This window comes from Cyclopterus lumpus, chromosome 24, assembly GCF_009769545.1.
Source record: "Cyclopterus lumpus isolate fCycLum1 chromosome 24, fCycLum1.pri, whole genome shotgun sequence".
NCBI lineage: Eukaryota > Metazoa > Chordata > Actinopteri > Perciformes > Cyclopteridae > Cyclopterus > Cyclopterus lumpus.
The window spans coordinates 13,488,146-13,503,300 of NC_046989.1; the positions used below are offsets into that span (position 1 = coordinate 13,488,146).

Below are 15,155 nucleotides of genomic sequence, written 5' to 3' on the forward strand. Positions count from 1 at the left end.
ATCAAGGGGTTGGCAGTTCAATCCCCGCCCTAGTCGATGTGTCCTTGAGCAAGACACTTAACCCTGCATTGCTCCCCGTAGCTGTGTCTACGGTGTATAATGTAAAGTGTCTTTGAGTATCTAGAAAAGCACTATATAAATTAAATGGATTATTATTATTAATACAGTATGAAACAACTTGCATGTGTTGATGTGTGAACCGAATGTTACTTAACTTAAAAACGGAGACCTTCTGTTTTCAATGTGTGTAAAAGGATTTTATGGACGCTCCAGAGTGCCTTGCCTTTCTTCTGCTCCCACAACTCCCAGTGTGTCACTAACGTAGCAAAATACCGGCTTGAGTGAATAACATCAGTTAGTTCCTCCAGATTCCCGGGGAACGTCTTGCTAATAAATTGGCTAGCTTGCCGTTAGCAAATTATTTCATCAACTAAAGTTACAAAGGCAACGTTAAAGCTAGCGGGCTAACCGTAGCTTGCTTCTTGCTAACGTCATGGCTAGCAAAATCTAACTATATCTATCTCTAAATATGTTAGTTGGCTAGCTTTGGCCATTTATTCCCCAGCTAACGTGAACCATGGTTAAGCCAGCTAGCTGTAACTTAGCTACACGGCGTGAATCTAGCATTGGTTGCTTCGTAACCTTAGCTGATGAAGTATATAGAAACAATACAGACAGTAACTTTTTTTCTTATGATATTATTGTAATGTGTTGCGCCGATGGATGCATGCTCCCACCTATGGAGAGCATGCGAGCAGTTCAGTGCAGTTCACTTAATGACCACCGGTGTAATTAATCACAAACATTTCAGAACATTCCATATAGTAGCTTTAAAGTTGATCTAAAGGTCTTTTTGACTACAATACTTCATATTTGAGGCCAACAATAAATCGAGGCATAGGCAGGCCGCTGTTTTTTATGTGGAGTGAGCACTGCACCAGACCTCGTTGAAAACAAAGCTTTTTAAAATTTGACATTAATTATCAGCAACCGTTCACATGGAAACTTTGAGGCAATTTGTCCTTGTGTGCTCCTATTAAGTTTAAGCAGTTAAACATCAATCATAATGTTGTTTCAATGAAAACTCGACTCCTGGTGTTCAACACTGTTTTGGATGGAGGTACAGGCACTGGCAGAAAGAAAGAAAATCATATTTTGTAGGATTTAGGACTTATTTTTCACCATGGTGTGTGTGTGTGTGTGTGTGGGTGTGTGTGTGTGTGTGTGTGAGTCCTCATGATGATGAACAACATTGATTTTGCCAAAGCCTTGACTCTCTGCCATAATACAGTCAATAGAGACTTGAATAATTGACGTCAAGGGTAGAAGGCCTTTCAAGTCGAGCTATTGGACGTACGACTCAGTCATGATGCAATCAAAGATATGTGAACAACAAAAGATATGCACACAGCGTCTGACACATAAGTAACTGAAGGTGAACTAAAACTAATATTTCTGCAATGGTGATTCACAGAAATCAACAATGTTGTTCATAGTTTGTCATATGATGCTGTTCATTAGTCAACGTCCTGGACCACATGCTTTCCCACCAGCACTTGCAAGCAACATAGTTTGGCTTGAATCCCAAAATCTAGATCACCACCTGTCTGCCTCTCTGAGTTTCTGCCGTTTGTAACATTTTTAGATGCGAAGGACTAAAAACATAATGTGCTTCCCACTTACTTACAGTTTGAGTCATGTTTACAGTTTTGGACTTGTTGGAATATGTTGAAATGGATGCTCTTGTTTGTGATATAGTCTGAAAAAAAACTACGGTTAGCAATTGGATGAAAAAAGGCCTTAATGTTGCTGCACTTAGGCTTCCCCCTTTTCTAAGATGAGTCATTGACAGTTGAGTGTGTTACACAACCCCAATTTGAAAATGTTGAGGCACATTTTTTAAACAAGAGTAAGTAATAAACATAGGAAACCATTATATTCAAATTGTATTTGATCCAGAGACCAAACACCAATCAGAGGATTCTCTAACTAGTGCTCATAAATGCATTATAAACAGATGATTATTAGTACAATCAAGACATAATGTAATGAGCATAATATGCTCAAAATTGCTCGGCGTTTTAATATTTCAATTTGATAAATTTTCCTTAATGACATAATTTAAAAACGTAATGTAATTTTCTGATGCCGAGATGATTACATTGTAAGAGATAATTATCCGGGCTCCAAATGGGCTCTGCTGCTAACAAGCCACTTCATGCATTATCAACGTTATTGAAAAAAACATTGGATTTTTAATCAAAACAGTCACTTTGAGCCCAACAAAAAATATGTAAATAAAGGATTTTTCATATCGTGAGACAATGCACATTACCCCAGGAATCACAGAAGTGTGTGTGTGTGGACAGGAAATGAGAATACTGACTTTGATTGCACTTCCACAACGCAATAAAATTCAGAGGGGCAAAGAGCCAAAAACATGTCTAATGGATCCATACAGAAGTCCATTACTGCTTACGACTTTAATGCAAGCACGCACACGCATAGTGGAATAAGTGGAAGAGATGCACACACACACACACACACTTACCACATTAAAGTCGAGGTTCTTCTCTATCCAGTCAGTGGCAGCATCAAACTCCTCAAACATCTCCATGATGTAGAGGGTATCCAGAGCGTCCACTATTGTCGCTCCTTTTATACTGCCTGCAAAAGAAATAGATTTGAAAGGTTAGAAATAGATTACAGAATGTGTCAATACACATGGTTGTGTCTTCAAAGGAGTGTTTCACATCATCTCATAAATCATAAAAATCTGTGAAGGAAGCTGGATTAAACCAAAACAACCACCTTAAAGTTTGACTCAAAATAAGCACAAACTCCGAAGACGCTCACTCGAATGTTTAAAGCTAGTTAGTCAGCGTACCGCTCCTTTTATGGAGTATGAATGACAACCGCTGGGAAAAGCGCTGAACAAACAGTAGAAGTGAAGAGTTATGTTTGGAGGTTGAATAATTTATTTGGCTCGACAGATGGTGAGAGATTATTGCCACTAATGAAACGTCGGGAGTATTGCTCATCTCCAGCGATTAGCCTCATAGCAGGAGGGAAGACACACAAAACCAGCGCCGTCATTACCCAAACCTTCACGAATCCAACACTACCAGACGCCTCGGCCTGTGTGTGTGGTGTGTGTGTGTGTGTGTGTGTGTGTGTGTGTGTGTGTGTGTGTGTGTGTGTGTGTGTGATCCAGGGAGCTCAATGAATCATTAAACATGCTACTCCGATCCCTCAGCAAAGCTTTTTGTCCAAACATACTTGTTATAAACACAAGACCTCATCTGACCACTTAGAGACGGGACAGGAAAAGACAAAAAAAAAAGGATATTTGAAGATATGGAGGTGAAGAAAAAAGAACAAGGAGCAGGACATTAATGCATCAGCGGAAGGAGAGCGGCTCTACAGGGGAGTAGATATGGGAAGAAAAACAAGAGGAAAGACCACTGAAACAGTGATAACAACAGAACAACTAGTCAGAGTCGTACAAGACAGAGTTTAAAAATGATGTGCGGAGTCGAGATGACAACCAATGATGCAGCTGAGGCCGGTTTGTTATTGTGTACATCTGTGGGTTTATTTCCATTAAGTAGTGGGAGGATGCAAAGGCTGCTAAAAGCTTTCTATTACACACAACTCTGAATCATCAGCTGCAGGCAGAGGGCCACTGTTGTCCATCAGAGGTGGCACTGTGCTCACGCCGTGTCTGGAAAACATTTCTTTAACGACAACGGTTTTAACCAATGAGAAACGGTGCGAGTTAAGTCACTCTTTGGGTGTTGCCAAGTGCATTCTCTTACTTCGGACAGAGCCAGGCCAGCTGTCCTCCCCCCTGCTCCCAGCCTTTATGCTAAACTAAGCTAATCTCCTCCAGCCGCCAGCACCGTACTTAATTTACAGACATCAAAGCGACGGCCATCCCGATAGCCAACGAATGCTTTTAGAAGAGGAACGTAGGAATGACGTGACAATAATAAGAACGTAAAGGGGGAGAATCATGCATAGGTGTGGCGGAAATCGACATCCAAATTTGCCATTTGAATTCCACAATCGATGTGTGAAATCAATCAGAAATGGACCAAACGCAAACAAGTTGAATGTCTCGTCAAAGCCTCAAGCCTTGTGCGTAGAAAGAGCGAGCATGTGACCCGAGGTGTCAGCAGATCCAGTTACTGTTGGGAGTCACTTGTCCTTCCTGTTTTCTATCCCTCTCACATTTTCACACCAGTGAAGCCCCCAGAGCGACGGCCAGAGGACAAGACACTCTCCTCCCGTCCATTGTCTTGTCGCTGTGCTTCCTTCCCCCTCCCTGCTCACCCTGTGTGTGTGTGTGTGTGTGTGTGTGTGTGTGTGTGTGTGTGGGGTGCAGACGGTCAAAGAGCAACCAGAATACTAATACTAACGGTACAGCGGAAAGGAACGACTTGTGGAAAGTTGTGTGGCATTTGTAAAGGATACACGTGTTTACATGAAATATCTTTACGTTTTTTTATTTTGAAACAAACTTAAATTAGTAGTAGTATTATTAGACATACAGCTGGTTATATACACATCATTATTCCTCTCGATATACTGCAACGGGACACATTTCTATATTTAAATTGTTATAATGTAATTCACAGTATTCATGTTGGAGTTCAATTCATCTTAAATCTGCCACAGTTTGACATCCTGAACACATTTATGTTCTTTGAAAGAGAAATATTGTTTTCTGCTAAAACCTTGCGAGTGATTCAGTGGGAGTAGTATGAGTAACATGACAACGCTCACGGAAAGAAAAATGTGAGACATATGCAATCGCTCACGCGTGTGCATATGACCGTGCACCTCGGTGTCTGTACGCGGCTCACCTCTCTGCTGCAGCGAACCACAACATGTTGTGGGTGCCCGGTTATGGCTGCACGCTCAAGGGCCTCTCGTGGTTGCGGTGACTCACCTTTTCTTGCCCGCTTTATACGGCCATTGGCTGCTTGCTTACTCATCACTCACTACTCTGAACCGCCTCCTGCTGCACTGTGTTTGTTTTTGTTATTTTTTGGGGGGGGAAGGGGTCAATCTCAGGTTTATACGCAGATTGTCGAAAACAAAGACTCAGAGCCTAAATAAAAGCTTTGAGTCACGGTTACACCTGTGAGTCTGAGCTGATGCGCTCACCTGCACAGAGCCGGTGCAGACACCTGAATATATTAAATGAGGGGGGGGGGACATTACAGCAGTGGCTGTTGCATTCCCACCTAACAGGTTTCTAGTTAGTTCTGTTTGTAATCGACTATGAAAGATGGAGGGAAAGGAAAACATTCAAATTCTGTTGTATGAAGCTGAAATAAGTCAAATAATCTCTACAAATAGATACCTGCATATTAATTAATCGTTCAAATAATTTTTAAAGCTAAATGCCAAACATTAGCTGGCTCCAGCTCGCCCAATGGGATGGATTTGCCGCTTTCACATGTGGCATTAAATCTAATTGCTCTTTCAGATGACACTGATCACAGAGATTACAAATGATCTCTAACATTTGGGTGACAGCTTGTCCAGAAATCTGCTCAGATCAGCTCGTCACCAGATCCATTCGTGTTATCGTCCAGATGGAGGGTGGGGACTATAAAAACGGAGACAGGATTAAAGCAGAAGCCCACGAGGTTGTGAGAGCAGAGTCCAACGATCTCGGAGGTGCGGCGCTGCCGAGGAGTTTGTTTCTGTTTGCAACAGAGAGCATGGTGAGGCGGCAGATGGCTCAGCAGAGGGCAGCGTCTGTGATGCTTCTGTAAAGCACAAGTGGTCGCGGAGCGGGAGGAGGAGGAGGAGGGGGAGGAGGAGGTGGAGGAGGAGGAGGAGGAGGAGGCGGAGGAGAGGGGCTCGGATGCTTCTATAAAGACGGAGCACAGACACTGGACTCTTTTAAGACAAGCCTAAAAACCTTTTTATTCAGGACAGCGTTCATGACCGTGTTAAATCACTGTCGGCTATTTATTTTTTATTAGAGTTTTTTTAACTATGTGTGGGGCCCTGATCACAATGAACACAATAACAGGAACTGGACATTGACCCCCAATATTTTCATTTATTTATTATTTTTATTGATTGTTAATAATTTCCTTTATTCACCTGGCATGTGTGTATCTGCAATGGAGGCTTGAATTGTGTGAGAGGTTAATGCTTGGTTACGATCAGTAAAGCTCATGCAGGCACTTGGGTCAGCTCAGGGGTCCTTCGGGAAGAAAGCGTTGACTAAAACCGCCTGCAGCATGCAGTTGTGTTGCTGAGCTGAATGTATTCCTGTGCTTTCAGTAAAACCGTTCTTAAACCCATGCACACCTGGATGTCCACGTGTGCAACATACTGTATGTACTGGCTCTGTGGGAGATTCTTTTGAATGAAAAGTGTGTTACAAAAAGAATGCAATATTATTATAGAGCAGTAGGAGAGGACAGGCCGTGTGATACTTGCTGTAGTTGGTAGGCTTGTCACAGCGGGAGAATTTGTATATATGGGAAAAAGAAAAATAACACGCCATTCCAGAAAACCACGAACTGGGATCTCAATGTTGTGTGATCTCCAGGGTCGCCTTCTCCGATTTGAATATTTTCTCCCTGCCTTGTGTGAGCGCACCATATGAAGAAATATATATATTTTTTTTATGAGACTTTTTATTGTTTATTTATTTATTTACATTTATATATATATATATATATATATATATATATAAAATTTAAAAAAGTTAATTAAAAAAAAAATTCTTTTTTTTTTGTCTTCATCGTGTCATCCGAGAGGATCTGTAGAAAATGCATTAAATGACAAAATAGAAAACAAGGGTTGTGTGATGCTCGTCCTTTTTGACAATAAAAGCCGAACACGGGAGGAAAAAGATGGGAGAGATGGATGGGAAGATGAACAAGGAAAGAGCTGGCGTCCTCGGAAGACAAGAAGCATCATTACCGTTCTGTTGGCAGGCAAAGAATAAGGATGGATGGGAGAGGCATGGCAGGGAAAACAAATGTGAGACAGAAGGTCCAAAAGTCATTAGCGAACAGAAGTCCCTCCATTGCTGTGCGCCAGGAAACACAATACATTTAGTTGTTGCTCTTCCTACACTCAGCTGTCCATCCATCGGTTCTCCTTATTCACTTTGTCTTTTCAGAACCATTCTGTTCTTCTTCTCTCCTGTTGTCCCTCTTTATCTCCTTTTCCTTTCCTTTGATTGCTACATCCATCCTCGTCCTCTTTGCTTTTTTCTCTTTTCCTTCCTTCCTCAGTTTCTACCTCGAACAGAAAATGGGTGAAGAGGGGAACGATGGAGGAAAGGAAAGCCCCCCATGCTTCATTTGTCACTGACATAGGCAGATGCCAGACACACACACACACACACACACACACACACACACACACACACACACCAATAGTATGTCATGTACAAAGTGTTATTCTCCAACATTTTGGTGCTAAAAACACAAGTATTAGCTGGTTCAACTATAAGTGTGGATGACTGGTCAATCGCGACATCGATTCATTGCACTCCTTCCCACGCTGCAGTGTGTGCGTGTGTGTGTGTGTGTGTGTGTGTGTCAGTCAGTCAGAGGAGTGATACATTGTTTGGTTGTTCAGAACAAAATAACCTTCACTTAACGCAATCAGGCAGCAAAGACACGAGCTGTAATCTGTGACGTTGTTGTGGGTGCGTGCATGAGTGATTGAGAGCGACTAACAATGTGATGTTACACGCACACACACGCACACACACACACACACAGTTGACAGAGGTCAAATTGCAAACATGAACTATACTTATTCATCTCTAAAAAGCAGATGGAATAACAGTTTTTAACCGTGTGCCTTCCTGGGAGGGATTAAGCAATACGTCTGCATTGATCCCTTTTTCTTTATTTAAATTTTTATAAATCGCTTCCCCCGAATGTAAGCCGTATTTTGAAGTGTGTTTAAATGTGTTTTCAGCACATTTTAATTCATTGTGTTGCTCTGCTCATCCTGCATACGGTTCCCATCTTCATGTCTGTTCATTCTCTTACATCCGCTGTTTTTTACCGTTTACCGATAGCTTGAAGCCGCATTGGAGATATGCTAACGTCCTGATGCCACGAGAATAGCTCATCGAGGCCTTAGTATCACCAATAAAAGATCTGCGTAACACACAAAGAACAACACAATAACGTATCGACCAAACGTACAACATCCACGAGCGAGAAAAGATAGATACCTTATCACTTAAACCAATCAATTGGTTATGATATGAATGTATGCTATAGCCCCATAAAGTCATGAACTTTCCTCTTTAGATCATACTCGAGGTATTGCTCAGTTGTGCTTATGAAAAGCTTTTCTTCACACTGATTTGATATTTTAAGTGGGTGGGAGGCAATAAAGTATCTAGATGTGGGGGATGGGGTCCTTTGCCTTAAAGGGACATGGAGCGAAGAACAGCGAATGTCACGTGGATGTCATCACGCGCACGACGCGACCGCACCCTCCGGCTCCGGGTCACACGGCGCTCCTCGGTGAGGCTCGTGCCCGTCTCTTTCGTTCTTCATGCGGTGCTCGCGGCCGCCGCGCGTCTCGACCGCGGGTCACAAGAGGGTCACAAGAGCTGCGTAAATCACAGCCCCTCAGCCCCCCCCACAAAGCTTTCTGCAGCATCGTGACTGACTGATGGAATAATCAGCCATCTTTTCTCGGCCCCAAGTCCCAAGCTTAAATATTTATTTAATTGGCCATCATAGTTAAGTAAAGACCTGCTGATAGCTACCAGCAGGGCCACAGACCAGCTCCTATAGTTGTGCTGCTGGAGGCCCAGACTACCGGGGGACGACACAATCACCTCCTCCACCTCCTCCATCATCTCCATCATCTCCATCAATGTCCCATTACTGCTACCAACACCCTTTCCAGGGATCAGTGGGGTTACACCTGGATCACGGTTTGCGCCGGTTGCCGTAGTCCCGCTCAACACCCACTGCTACAATAATCACCATCAGTCATAATTCTATTTTTTATCATTCTATTACATCCACTACTGCTCTTATCCTTAGTACTAGTCACATACTAGTTCTGCTATTATGATAATTCTATTAAATCCACGTCCCCCATTATCTTTATTATAGCTGTATTCTCGCCTGTTGGGTCTCTGCGAATGACAGTGTACGGTGTCGGGCCTGGCCTCGCTTTGACACGCCGACCAAACCAGCCAATAAAAAGGCTTTGCCTCAAGCAAATGAGCACACAACGTGATAATAATGAGGATAGTTGTGCGACGGCTGAAAATATGAGTTCTATTTGGAGAAAGCAACCTGTTTTTGTGAATAATGCCCTAAACTTTAAGACGGATCCTTTAGCCCGACAAGGAAATCGTAACCTCTCTCTCTCCAGCTTTACTGTGAGATTAATTATTATTGGCACTGCACCCTGACTCAGCAGCTTTAGCTTAAAACTAGCAGCCTCAGCCTTCAAGAGACTGACAGCAGTCAAAGTGTCAGTGATATTAAAAAGAGCAAGAAAACTGCAATTCTCTATAAAAAAATAAAATAATCCCTTCTTGAAGTACATCCTCAGCTCACTGCCCGGAAACGTTCTCAAGATAGAAAAGGGTTCCCGACGTGTCCCATATCGGAACGATAACTCAATGCAAACTCCAGGTTTAATCCTTAATCCTGCAATTTGATCCCAGTCTGAACACCCCTCAGCCCCGCTGGTGATCCCATTTAGCCCCAACAGCCGCCTCCACGGTGAGTCTACACTGTAAAAAGTGATGGCTAAGCCCTCAGCTAATCGTGTTATCGTAGGCAGAAAGCATGCGCACGCACGAACACACACAAGACACAATCACAAAGTGTATTAACCTATTGGCTTCTGCTGCCGGATACTCGAGCCGCAACACTTTTTTTGTCAAGGTTACAGTGAAAGGCATTGATAAATGTTTGACACTGGTAGGGAAGAAGAAGAAAAGAAAGGGGGATTTAATGCAAAGCTGTGATAACACACCACACGGCAAAGAGGTCGTCTATGGAAATCGTTTTGGTTCGACTGCCTCGTTAAATCAGGCGTGGGAACTTCCAGGGATCGGGCGGACTTCGAGGTGCGTGAACGGGCGCGCTTCTGTCGATGAGGCGCCTGTTCGTCGTCATCAGGGAGATGGGCGCTGATTGTTGGTCGGGCTCTGTGAGCGGGTTTGATTAATTAATGTGGATGCTGGCTCAAGGCTCTATAACAAAAGGCTCAGTGTGCAACACAGAGTTGCAAGGTGTGTGTGTTTATGTGATGGATCATTTCTCTCTCTCTCTCACACACACACACACGCACACACACACACACACACACACACACACACACACACACACGAGGGTAGGCCGGCGCAGAATTACTCCATCCATTTCAATTACAGAGATTGAGTATCTGATTTAGACACACACACAATGCTGTGTGGGAGCTGAGGCTGCAGCCAGGACTCAATGTCAAATTACATAACCAACGAAATGACTTGTCTGGAAATACAGAGACGCCACAAAACATTTGGCTTCTGGACTGGTGGACGATAACAGTATTTTAACAGTATATTTTAGCTCCTCTGGCGAGTCCTGAAACCTGAGATGAAACTTCCTGGTTCCCCCGTCTGGATGTCGACGTTTTTTTTTTTTGGGTTGTATGACGTGAAAAAAAGCAAGCTGAAGAGATTTTTTTTTAAACGTTTTGTTCTACTACATAAAATGACATCAGTGAATACCCCTCTTGTGAATTCTGAAGCTTTTATATGTCTTGAAAAAGGGCGGTAAAAAGTGGCTAAATGAGAGGACTAAACTTCATCACACTGAACACTGGTCCGCCTTAGTCCGCTTAGTGGTGGAGACGTGAACTCTAACAGTTTGTTTGTTTCTTTATAGAAAAGAGGTATTGAATGGACCCCGTCCCATTCTCACATCTTGGACCTTTGAAAAAAGGACATTTTTTAACCTAAAGCTGTTAGCGGTGCTGTGAATGCCTCGCTCTTATTTTAGAAGATTAAATCAGCCGTGGGAAAGTGACGTGACTGTACACTTGCGGAAAACTGAACGGAAACAGCATAATGTGTTCTAAAAAGCATCTGGACGCCTCGCTTTGCAATGAGGATCCGGTTCAAGCCATATATTTGCATTATTATTTTCATGTAGCTCAGAGATGACAAGAAATGATGCAACAATGCTGACTTTAGGGGTAAAGGAGAAGCTTCTGCAACTAAATGAGACGTATACATTCCTTTAAGCTGCAACCCTTCTCTCCTCCACAATGGTAGTGAAGGGGATGAAAAGGCACCAGAAAGAAAAACAAACCGTAACAGCTGATGTGGTCGTGCGATCCAAGCTGACGTTAACCCTGGATTACAATGAAGGCGCAACATAAACCGGACATTTGAAGGTCAAGTGTGAACGAGGAGGCCTTGGTACCTACTTTGATTCTGTCCGGCTATTTTATACCGTTACTCTGCTAAAGGGATGCAAGGAGCGCCACGGAGAGCTCTGGCATTGAGGCAAGGCCACAGGAGACGGGAGGGGAATAACAACATAAAGAAAAAATGAGGTCATCATCACGAAAACCCTGGCGGCATCTGTGGCAAAGGCTGCCATTCAGTCGACGGACTCCTAAAGCACCGCGGGCTGGGCCTGAGCGAATAACCCCCCCACCCACCCACCCACCCCCTGCCCCAATCGCACAGACTTTCACTCCAACACACTGCCTGCAGCTAGTGATCCATCCAACTGCCCAGCGACTCACCAAAGTCTGCCGAAGAACTACGTGAATTAGCTCACCCCGAGTAGCATGTGGGTGAAAGTATAAAAGGACATGAGGCTTTTAAAAAAAAAAGAAAAAAGAAAGATATACACACGTGATATTATTCTGGAGGCTATATATCATGATGGGTGAAACAGGTTCTGCAACCCACTCGTGTACGAGGCGGCGGCGTCACAGTAACTGCTCGGAAAACAAATCATACTTTCACTTCCTGAATCCATTTTATTTAGATGACAAACAGAAGACAGGGAAAGTCCTCTCTTCACGGACCAACCAAAAAAAGAAAAAGAAAAAGTCCCCACGGTGTGTGTGTGTCTTTTGCTTTTTTTGGTTGGTTAAACACATGAGTGCCTCCCTGTGCTCGCCCTCAGCTAGAACGAGAGGCTTTAACCTCTAGCTTGTTTGGCAGCTGGAGGAGCACAAGCAGGGGTCTGTCAAAGTATCAATTAAAGAGAGGACGAGCGAGGAAACACCACCGACAACAGCACTGCAGCAGATGTATTGGAAGCCGCCAATGAAGACACTGAAATCATGTCCGTGGTAATATATCTGGACATGGCATGAAGAGGATTTACTCGTATTACAAAATATTGTCTTTGTTTAAAAAAGGAAGATTTGGATAGTATTTGAGACTAAATATAATGTTGTTCCTTCCCTGATAACTAATCTAGCATATCGTCCGATACCAGTTGAACTGGAAAGGACCGAGTATACTGACACAGTACCCGTCCGTGGAGAGAGGACTTTGAAACAACAAATAGTACATTTAGTTGAGCTGATAAAGAACACTTCACTTTAGAAGTGGGCTTTATGACAAAAATATCACATCAGTCAGATGGATCATGATTCACAATCTTTACGCGCTTCAATTTCTTCAGTTTTTAAGACTGAACAGGTCAACCAAATAATGTCCCTCTTTTAATAAATATTGGTCTACAAGGTAAACAAAACACCACATTTCAATCTCAAATTCATTACTTTGAAGTTTCTTTAAATATTCATCAGTTAGTGAAACTGGTAGACCGTCCACGACACTAACGATCTCGTCCATCGACGAGACATCTTAGAGTGCATCACATTTACTTGCGATGTGAAACGTCACATCGATCACATTTGATCTATGATTTCATATTTTTACTCACCGATGGCTCAAACGGGATCTAATGTTAATCCGTTATAGTGCCTTCCACCCCGGCATTGGTCCAAACTCAAATTATCTTTGTTGTGGCTGAAATCTTTCAGTGAGCAATAAAACCCACACTGCGGAGTCTGGACCTGTGCCAAGGAAATGTTACTGCAAGACACTCACAGCTGAAATGTATTGCCATTGGATTGATGCGTTTATTCATTTCTAGAAAACAGTCTGCATGTTGTCAGAGTACTCTGTGAGAAGACTCTTCTATTGCCATGGCCTTGGTACAAACTCCACCTCAGGCACATTGCCTTATAATGGCGGCGAGATTAAATGAAATTCTATAATATCTTTCAGGAGTCAGGGCACGGCTTAGGGCCGGCCACGCTATTCACGTGACACTGAGCTCCGAATGAACGCCTGTTGATCTGGAGGATCTTAACACGGTAATGATTCATCTTCCAGGGGTCGGCTAACATACTCTGGCCGGTGAGATCGGGGCGTGAAAGGACCCAAGTGGCTGGTCAGTTCAAACGGACGGTTCGTGTTAGGAGTCGGACGGTTACAAAACTCCAATGCGAGCCGGAGGTCTAAATAATTCAGTTACTCCTTAAACCGAAAATATTACGAGACATTTCGGAGAGGTGGTAACTCTCCGGATCGCTGTGGATTGAATAACGTGGAGGTGTACCTGTTCCTGCGGGTTAGGGCACAGTTGAGCTCTTAGAGGCGAAGATGCACACAGAGACGGTAAAGTATTACTATCCTGTCGTGTTCATTAATATACTATATAATATAGGATAAAATAACTAAAATTAATATAAAAAGTTATGTTCCATTAGCTTGAATTCGGTGAAGCCGATGCCGAAGCGCTTTAACAGTCACTCTCTAATGGCCAGCGACTCTTCAGAGTTTCCCTACTGGAACTTTAATCTTCTCACCGTGCGTTTTCATGAATTCATGAAGGTTAATTGGAACATATTGGTGCCTACAAAATGTCTTGTTAAGTTTTGTACTTAGCTCCACCCTCCCGTGACAAAAACAAAGATGGTGTCGGCCAAAACGCCAGACTTCCAGTTTTAAAGCCTTACTCGCCGACTACGTCCAGTTTGTAAATACAGTCACTGGACAAACTGAAAGATCGGTGATTAACTTAAATTAAAGGTTTGAAACTCAATTATGCAGCAACTTGATCCAATTTCATCATCTCCTACAGTTTGTGTTACCTTTTGAAGTTTTGGGTTTAAAAAAAAAAGAAAAAACTCATTTTGTAATACCGTTTTATGAAACATACCCAAATCATGTTTGGATGTCTGTCATTTGTCGGTTGAGATGATAAACATAGTTGCCTGTCAACATTTAAGGGAGATCTATCGCTTGTAGTGTTTGTCAGTTAAAAGGTTGGAGTTGAGTTCAACCTCGCACCCAAAAGGAAAAATCTGCAGTCGTTTGTTTGTTTGTTTATATATATATATATATATATATATATATATATATATATATATATATATATATATGTATGATCTCATGAATTTTGAAAATGTGTTGCTTTCCCTTGTATTTAGTGGTAATAGACCAAATATCTTTGGGTTTTGGACTGTTTGTCAGAAAAAACAAGTCATTTAAAAAGTTTGGAAAGCTGTGATGGATTTTGGACATATTAGAGGTCAAACAATTCATGAAGATGATTGTTTGTTGCAAATGTCTACTTAAAAAATGACAATGTATAGACCTGTGTTTTTGTGCATCAACCTGTGTATTTGCAACATCAAGGTTCCAGTTGCATGTTGAAGAACATCAAAATATCAAATATAACGAGCAGCTGATTTTTGTTTTATTCCCATCCCAGTTGTCCAACGGTAACAAAAACCTGAACCTTTACAGTGTGGATGCCAGCAACACTAACACGTTAACCTGAACATGTGTTACTTTCACCAAAGTGCAACGTGGCTCTTTTATTGAAAGATAAGGTAAACCACGCCTTGTGAAGTAGGTCTACTACAAAGTACCACATTTACATTTGAGTGGGCATCCTGGACCTTCCACCCAAAGTTATAGAATTAGCAATTCTCCCGTTTAGTTTGAACCTGCAATCCAGGTTGTTGTGTCGGAGAAACAGCCGCCGGTTTGGAAAGTGGCGTTATTGCATAATATTCCAGGTCAGGCTAATATTATCGTCATACATCATGTTCTATAGGAGTTGGAAACGTTTGTGACAAGGCCTCGGGGC

The 15,155-nt window shown here is 42.6% G+C and overlaps 1 protein-coding gene across 2 annotated transcripts in view; it reads right to left on the reverse strand.

The window, feature by feature from the left end:
• man1a1 (mannosidase, alpha, class 1A, member 1) overlaps nucleotides 1-15,155 on the reverse strand; it is a 109,912-nt gene that overhangs the window by 60,664 nt on the left and 34,093 nt on the right. For both annotated transcript variants that reach the window (XR_004609014.1, XM_034527143.1), the window contains exon 3: nucleotides 2,552-2,667. Coding sequence is in view for 1 of the 2 variants with exons in the window: in XM_034527143.1 (XP_034383034.1) it covers nucleotides 2,552-2,667 (116 nt within the window). In the remaining variant the exon portion in view is untranslated. The remainder of the gene's footprint in view (nucleotides 1-2,551; nucleotides 2,668-15,155) is intronic.